At 33.0% G+C, this 9,311-nt stretch overlaps 1 protein-coding gene across 2 annotated transcripts in view; it reads right to left on the bottom strand.

Moving 5' to 3' along the window:
- Positions 1–5,521: 5,521 nt before the first annotated feature.
- The window catches only part of itga6b (integrin, alpha 6b), a 40,963-nt gene continuing 37,173 nt past the window's right edge, over positions 5,522–9,311 (bottom strand). Inside the window, exons 23-26 of one of the 2 annotated variants that reach the window (XM_087235633.1) lie at positions 8,812–8,910; positions 8,563–8,688; positions 7,783–7,876; positions 5,522–6,608 (exon numbers count right to left, since the gene is read on the bottom strand). In XM_087235633.1, coding sequence (XP_087091759.1) covers positions 7,814–7,876; positions 8,563–8,688; positions 8,812–8,910 — 288 coding nt within the window. In that variant the 3' untranslated portion in view covers positions 5,522–6,608; positions 7,783–7,813. 2 annotated transcript variants of the gene reach the window in all.

Raw genomic sequence — 9,311 nt, 5'->3', positions numbered from 1 at the left:
AAACTCATCCCCATTTTTTGTAGGGTGGAGGTAGTTACAAACAGGTGCAGTGAATGCAGGAACATATACCCTCTGCAGACTTCTGACTTGTGATTTGAATGCCTTCCAAGTCCCTGATCACAGAGAATTTTATTTTAACATGTTATTATTTGGCAAGCATTTGTATATTGTTTATGTGCCCAGTGAATATTGTGTTTTGATTTTCTGATGGAGCATTCGATTGGGCAGAAAAATGCTAGATACCATCAATGTTTCAAATCATCAAACATCAACAGACTACATACACGGTGGAAGAGAATTAGACCTTTTAAATTTTCATGTGTAAATGGACTAAGGACTAGGTAATAGTTAAAATCCAAAGCTATAGTAGTCCTTTTCTGTAGTTTGTGGGACAGAGTTCTGTGATCAAGAAAAATGACATGCAACTTTATTATATATTATAAACTATAATATTATATAATATAGGATTGGTGAACAACAGCTAGCATGAGGACCTGTCTGGTCATCAGTTATGCAGGTTTTTGCACAGAAGTCTGTGGTGAACTGTTTAATGTGACAGTGCCCTGGTCACCACTGTTGTAGCTGCTGGTGATTTGTTGCACTGAAGTCAACAATGCTCTCTTTATCTGTTCCCCTTCAGCATAAATGAGCTGTGCATGACACACATTTGGTTATCATTTTTAAAAAATATATATAATAAATATTACATCATAACCTTTTAAACAGACTCAATTCTTTTCTATTTTTAAACTAAATTGCATGTTTGAGTTGGCTTAGCTGAGATACACAGTGACAAATTAAAATACATTATACGCTATTGATTTGTTTCAAGATGCACTCCAATAATTTGTTTTTCTAAGTTTTTTTTTTTTTTTCAAATAAAAACTGCCTAAATACCCTAATTTAGATAAGGCATAGCCCTGGCTTAAAGGTATAGTTTACCCAAAAATGTTAATTTACTGACATCGGGTGGATTCAAACCTTTAAAAGTTCCCCATTTCTGTTTAACACCAAAGCTATTTTGAAAAATGTAACCATCGACCTTCATACTATATTGTCACGATATTGGAATTCAGTTCTAATCGATACTGTAATTTAAAAAACGTCCCATTTCCTGCTAACATATTAAACAGCTTTTTAAACACGCTGTAAAAAAATCTCTCATTTTATGTTTTTTTTTTTTTCTGACAGCTGGGGTGCCAGGTAAAAAACGTAAAATAACAGCCTTGAAATTACATAAATCTACCAAAAAATAATGTCCGTTAAATTACAGAAATGTACTTGAATTATTTACTTAAATATTATTTATATTTTAATTAATTACTTAAATTTCTGTAATTTAACGTCTGTTATTCTATGGTAAATTTTTGTTATTTAACACCATTATTTTACACTTTTTTTTTCTGCCACCCCAGCGAGGAGGGGAACACTGCAGACTTGGATCTAGACAGATCTACGGCCCAGACAGTTTTAAACCCCTGTTGTTCCTGATGCGTCCAGTAGAGGTAGTACAGTATTATTATAAGCCTTCGGAACTTTATCACACCCAACCAAATGCGACACGATGAAGAGGTATGTTAAATACGTGTTTAAAACATTATCAAACATGAAACTTAATTTTTTTTTTTTTTTGGATTAAGGTCGATATGAGTGTATGTCACAAACAAATTGGTGTAATATAACAGCAATGTGTTAGTTTGACTCAATTTTAGCAAACTATGTGCAGGCTAGCTACATGTTCTACATCAACAAAAAAGTAAAAGAACAATAACCTACATAAGAAAGTGTCTTATGTAGGCTAATTTTCTTTTTTTTTTTTTTCGTCTCAGCAAGGGAGTAATTATTATATATTTATTAACTATTTAAAGATATATATTTTCTTATAGATTAGACCATACACTTGCGTGGTCTGGGTAGTCAGCCAAATATACACTATACAACTACACTACATTATTCCTCCAAATTTGACTTTCTTACATATTGAAATAAATCTAAACAGATCTGAAAATTAAATTGATTTTATTTTAAAATTTAAAATTGCATTGCACTTAATTACATTTAATATAATGCAATCCTGTTCTAGTTTAAACAATTAAACTATCATATATCTATAAATGCATAGAGAAACTCCCAATTATAAATGGTCTACTAATTTTTGTTCATATAGCTATACAGTACATTTTATATATTAGCAATGAAGTTTGCATTGTACATGCATTCATATTGTTTATCACTTATTGTTTCATAATATTTATTGTAACAATTTGTTACAAATAAAATAATCTAATATGTTAAATATGGGAAAGTCAGGATCACAATTTGTAGCTGTAAATAACTAAATATAAAAAATAAGGACTTGGTCCTTTTGTTACACCTTAAGTTATAATTCTTAAATCATAAATCAAATAAAAAATAATAAAAAAAATTGATATGTTTGCATAGGTCCAGATAATATATAAAATGGCATGAAATGTTTTTTTTTTTTTTTTTCATTTTCTATTCCTTACTGTTTTTAAAGATTAAGAATTTTTAGATATTTGGACTAGAAACAAGTCAGAAATTCTTAAGAAAATGATTTTTGCAGAGTATTTATACATATTTATTTTTTTTTTTTAGTGAGCATAAAGAATTTGATGCAAGGATTCAGCTTCATTTATAGAAAACTGGCAATCTCTAGTGATATTGTTGTCAATAAATAAATGTTTAAAAAAAATCTAATGTTGTCTGGGTTTTGTTTGTCAGGTAGCTAAATGGTCCTTGGAATTTTAGAAATTAGTAAACTGTTTGTCTAAATGTTCTGCAGCTGTCTGGTAGTCAATACCACTGCATTCTTATCACAGCACATCACATTACACTGTATTGTTTGGTTATAATTTTGTTATTTTCAAAATGCAACTTTATATAAAAACAATACAACAAAATGCACCTCTATATGAAAACGTATAACTAGGCTACAATTAGCCATTACACTTTCCAACTATTTGTGTTTTTAATTTTTCTTATTAAATGAATCTAAATTTATTTGCATTTGGGCTTTTTCAAATCTGAAATTATTCGGTGTATCAATTCTGCATATTATCTAGTGAGTTTATAACGCACATTCTGATACATTAACTTTGTGTTTATATTTAGTGTAATCTAATTAAAAATATATATTTATGAACAAGACATTTAATAATCTGGGAGTGTTGACTTCAAATGTATTATTTGGCCATGTATCTTTTATCCCCCCTACTGGACGCATTAGGAACAACAGGGGGCGTAAAACTGGGTCGTAAAACTGCCTGGATCCAAGTCTGCAGACACCCCATATAGACCCCAGCTGCCAAAAAAATCAAATAAAGTACGTAAATTAACATTAACAGATTTTTTTTGTTACAGTGCAGCGTTTTAAAGCAGCGATTCATCAACAAATCGTTCATATGTCAGCTTATAGACAAACCAGCTGACCAACATGATTTTGAAACGCTCCAGTGTCCCTGTATCTGTGATTAAACTCAGCAAAGTTCGGTGAGTTTGGTAAAACTGATGACCTTCACGGCCAAACATAGTCATGTCTGTTGAGCAAGTAAACACAATGGCAAATCAGAATTGTTTAAGAACATCCTCAAAGATTAACGAGAAATGCACATTTTTAAAGTCTCATGACAACCATACTATAATATTATGGCTTTTTCTATTTTTTCCATCTAAGCTAATTTGACACAATCTACATTGTAAAAAGCATCATAAAAAAATTATAGATTTTTTAAATGTATATTTTATATAGAGATTTAAATTTTTTTTCTTTCAAAGTTTTTGATTAAATCTCTGTGCTCATAATGCCCATTGTTTGTTCATCCTAATATTTACAGTTGAAGTCAGATTAGACCCCCTGAATTATTAGCCCCCTATTTATTTTTCCCCATTTTCTGTTTACCGGAGAAAATATATTTTTAAAAACTTTCTAAACATTCATTCATTCATTTTCTTTTTGGCTTAGTCCCTTTATTAATCTGGGGTTGCCACAGTGGAATGAACCAACTCATCCAGCATATGTTTAACGCAGCGGATGCCCTTCCAGCTGCAACCCATCTCTGGGAACATCCATACACACTCATTCACCCACATACACTACGGACAATTTAGCCTACCCAGTTACCGCATGTCTTTGGACCCCACGTCTTGTGAACGTCAGGATAACATGGAAACTCCACACCAACTGACCAAGCAGAGGCTCGAACCAGTGACCTTGCTGAGGCAACTGCACTACCTACTGCGCCACTGCGTCCCCATTTCTACACATAATAGTTTTAATAACTTATTTCTAATAACTGATTTATTTTATCTTTGCCATGATGACAGTAAATCATATTTTACTAAATATTTTTCAAGACACTTCTATACAGTTTAAAGTGACATTTAAAGGCTTAACTACTGTAGGTTAATTAGGTTAACAAGGCAGGTTAGGGTATTTAGGCAAGTTATTGTATAACTATGGTTTGTTCTGTAGACTATCGAAAAAAAAATTGCTTAAAGGGGCTAATAATTTTGATCTTAAAATGGTTTTAAAAATTTAAAAACTGCTTTTATTCTAGACAAATTAAACAAATAAGACTTTCTCCAGAAGAAAAAAAAATTATTAGACATACTGTGAAAAATCCCTTGCTTTGTTAAACATCATTTGGAAAATATTTAAAAAAGTATAAAAATAAAAAAAACCTCAAAAGGGGGCTAATAATTCTGACTTCAACTGTATATCCCTGACTGCTGGTTGTGAAATCTCTATGTGAGGTTACTACAGTATATTGGTCTTCTTTTGTTTTATTTATTTGCAATATTGTTTCCTGTTTGTCTCAAAAGCACATTCTGTAGAGAGATTATTTAAATTCCCAGCTGACAAAACCCACTCAATTACTTTCCTTTAGCTTAGTCCCTGATCCATCAGGGGTCGTCAAAGCAGAATGAACAGCTTATGTTTTACGCAGCGGATGCCCTTCCGGCCACAACCCAGCACTGGGAAATACCCATAGGACTCTATTTTGACGGTCCATGCGCAGAGCGCAAAACGCAGGGCGCAAACGCTTTCAGGGCGTGTCAGGACGCGTTTTTGCTAATTTAAGGACGGGAAATCTGCCTTGGTCTAAAAAGGTTGAGTTTATTTTCTTAATGAGTTATAGGTGTTTTCAGAATAAACCAATTAGAGTCTCATCTCCCATTCCCTTTAAGACCCAGCCTTCCTGTTTAGACCAGAATGCCTATGGGCGCACAAATGAGCGCTAATGCATTTGGTATTTAAACAACGTAGCGTAGCGCAACGCCTCAAAACGACTCTTGCGCCAAGCTGAAACTACCAAAAGACTATTGCGCCGCGTCTTGCGCCCCACTGCGCCGGGTGTATGATAGGGCCCATACACTTTCTCATTCATAAAGAAACTAATACACTACAGCCAGTTTAGTTTTACCCAATTCAGTTGACATAAACCCCAAAAACTTTATGCTTTAGCTAGTTTAACTCAAAAATGTAAACCTCTTATGTAAATTTAGGGGCAGCAAAATGTTTATTTCAAAAATGAAAATAATCTTTAATAATCTATTTCTTTACTTCAGTGTATTTCATGTGAGTTAATACATTTTTTAAATTGTAAAAACATTTGTAATCGCCGCTGTCCAATTCAGTGTCACTTTACAAACAAAAGAATGAACGTTTTGTCATAAAAGCATTTGCACTGCCAAAAGGTGCTGTTTTCAAAAATAAAAGGAACTTCACATTTATACAAAGACATTTTCAAATGACCATCAAAAAATAAAAGAAACACCTAAAAGCTGAACTGATTAGGGATAGTGGTCAAATGATATTAAACCAAATATCTGATAATTACAAAGTAGTTCCTCATTAAAATCTGTCCCAGTTGAAGTAGTTTAAGTACAGTGAAAAACCTATGAAATGAAATTTACCTGATTGGTTTAAACAATTAGGCAACACAAATATTTTTTAAAAAATCAAACGACAAAATTATTTACATACATCCAGGCAGTTTTTTTTCTTGCTAGATATCAAAAAAGTATAAACCAAGCAGTCTTGACGCACACAAAGTCATTCATAAAACAAAACAAAAATGTAAAATCTTTGGCCTTTGTTCAACAGAAATATCTGCTGAGAATAAATACATTAGATGTATATACACATGTATGAATGAGAAGCAAATTGAAATGGGGCGGAACATGAAAGCAAATTCTCTTGAAACTCAAGTAATCTTTTTAAATCCTCGTTCATCGTGTCTTTTAGACACACTTTTAAATACAATCTTTGAAACTCAATACATCGAAGTAAAAGCTCTAATGTTTCCTTTTGCAATTTGATGGAATAATAACAGAAAAAAAGAGTTGAGTGTGTGCAAAAGTAAGCATTAAAACCTCAGCAAGGGAGTCTTGGGTTTGCTTTCAAATAGGTTAGCATTTAGCTATGAGTAGCTCTCATTTTCATTCCAAGAAGTCATCCATTGTTTCTTCTCTGAAGAATCCATTTCGTCTTTGCCTGACAGATTGTCCCTCTCTTCTCTCTTTATCCGCACAGCATTATAACTGGGCACGCTGTCATCATACTTAGAACGTTTGAAAAATCCACACTGTTAAGAAAAGAAGACAATTAGCGGCATGCTAACAAGGCTAAACAGCCTAATGTCTACACAAATAAAGCTATATACTGTAGTGTTGTTTGCAGTGTGTGGAGCATGCCTAGCATGATGAAAGAACAATACATTTAATGTTTTAAAGAACATAGGTAAGCAAGAATCAGATATGCTTAAAGCGAAAGAGAGGCTACTATAAACAACCGAAGCAGGCCAAACAAATGCGCAAGATCCCAAATTAAGCCAAATCTGAAGGCTTAAAGAGACAGTTCACCCAAAAATGAACATTTACTCACTATTTACTCACTCTCAAGTGCTCCCAAACATTTATGAGTTCCCTTTTTCCGTTAAACACAACAGAAGATATCTATTTTTTACTGTTAGAAACCTGCAACCATTGATGTCCATAATAGGAAAAGCAAACACTATTGACCTCATTCTTCTCGAATGAGTAGGCGCAGCCATTTGTATCTCTTTGGCTCAAGACTGCAGTCTTATTCACTTCCATTCATTTCTAGACATTAAAAACAGATTAACAACTGATATTTTCTCAATATATCATTCTGCTTTGTCTGTATAGTCATGGACACATTTGTTTCTAAAGCAAGTAGTTTGACTGTTTTATGCCATTCATTATTCTTAGTCATTTCTCTCAAAGGCAATTGAACTGAAGTTCTAAAACAAGCGCAAAAACAAGCGCACATCCACATTTCAGAATAAAGCCAATAGAAGTCAGTGGTTACAGGATTTCGCCATTTTTCAAAAATAACTTCTTTTGTGTTTTAAAGAAAAAAAGAAACTCAAAGAGGTTTGTTAAAAGTGACGTTTGAGTAAATGATTACAGAATTGTTTTACATTTTGTGTGAACTATCCCTCTGAAAGCGTTTATAGACTCTCAAACATTCAGTCATACTCAGGCACACGCAGCTGAAGCCGTGTAAACATGTATAAACCCTTTTTTTTTCCAACAATGACGACTTCATACATGATTAGTTTGCATTCCTCATAGCATTGTTTATGTCTGAGCAGTGTAAGCCATGGAAACTGCCACCATTACCCACATCTAGGCATGTGCTTCAGACTACAGTGGGTTAGCATGGGCTAATCCAACTCTTCATGCTAGCTCTGAGCACGCAGGCAGACTTGATCTGAGGTTGTTGGTTTTTTTTACCCTAAGAGAGAGGTTCTTGTTCTCTGTTTCTCTATGCATCTGAAGTCAGTCTCTCTTTTTCAGGTTCTTTGCCACTTTTGCCGAAAAAACCACACTAAAAGGGGTAAAGGTTGTGTTTTAAATACTTAGTCACACGACCCTGCTGGAGAAATAAACATAGAAACCATGACAGAAGTATTAATAATATAACTACAATGTTATTCTGGGTCTGGTCTTTTTTGATCCATGTTAAAAACAATTAGTCTTAATAGAATATAATCCAATAAACACTAGAAACTATTAATCATTACTGGCTGTAAAGGGACAGTTCACCCAAAACGGAACATTCTGTCATTGTTTACTCGCCTTTCTGTTCTGTTCTGTTGAACACTAAAGAAGATATTTTGAAGAAAGGTTGACACCTGTAACTATTGACTTCCATAGTAGAAAAAAAAAAATACTATATTTGTTTTTTCTTCTATGGAAGTCAATGGTTACAAATGTCCAACTTTCTTAAAAATATCTTCTTTTGTGTTTAACAGAAGAAAGAAACTCATAGGTTTGGAACCACTTGAAGGTAAGTAAACGGTGAGTAAATTATCATTTATTTGTGTGAACCATCCCTTTAAGGGTGTTTAAATGTTTGCAATAGGGACAACAAGAACCTGTCATGGTTTCTATATCTTTTTTTTTTCTTCAGCAGGAAAATAATACAAAATGATACAAATATGTTAAACATTTGGTCAGTTTTCAATAAAATAAGCGTTAAAATAGTTTTCTTGAATCTGCAAATGAGATTACCTTCCAAAGCAGGAAGACCAGTAAGCCCAGCAAGAGGAGTCCAAGTAAAATGGCCACCAGTATAACCCACCAGGGCATACCGCCGTACTGTGCTACTTTGCGTTCTGGAAATACAGTAACGCGTACCTGGAACAGGATCGATAGATTTTTGGAATGCATTTATTACTTAAGAATGGAGTTTAGTATAAAGTCAAGCTGATAGAAAAAGACTCAGTGAATCAAAACAGTGAATGCAGTGAATATCCTCACCTGAGATGGCTCATTCTTCAGCTGTATATTTGTAGCTGTGGTCTTGAAATCAAGTGATGCTTTGGCAATAATATCAACGTAGTTCAATTTTGCATAATCCTGTAAGATATAGTCTACATTAGCAAACATTTTGTCTAGGATGAACAAAATAAAAAATACATGTGGTTTATGCTTTGTAACACTAGTGTCAAGTTTTTCAGAACGTTTCCGTCTGTACTAATGTTAAAAAATAATAATTGATTAAAATATCAAGAAATCATTTTTGTACACTAAGGAAATTTATTTCTCACCACAGAATTAAAAAAGTGATAAATTAGATAATGAGTTTAGTTTTTCTCATAATTTTGTTTTTCCATGCAATTCTGAGAAAAAATGCATACACTTTCAAGATTTAAAGATGAGATATGAAATCATAATTGCAATTACTCAAGTAAAATAAAAGGACATTTTTTTAATTCTGTTGAAATAAAATGCAATTGTACAAATTAAAAAAGCTATTT

This window comes from Danio rerio, chromosome 1 (assembly GCF_052040795.2).
Source record: "Danio rerio strain M-AB ecotype USA chromosome 1, GRCz13ab, whole genome shotgun sequence".
NCBI lineage: Eukaryota > Metazoa > Chordata > Actinopteri > Cypriniformes > Danionidae > Danio > Danio rerio.
Note: the sequence above shows the minus strand (reverse complement) of the source record. Positions and strands in the feature narration are given on the sequence as shown.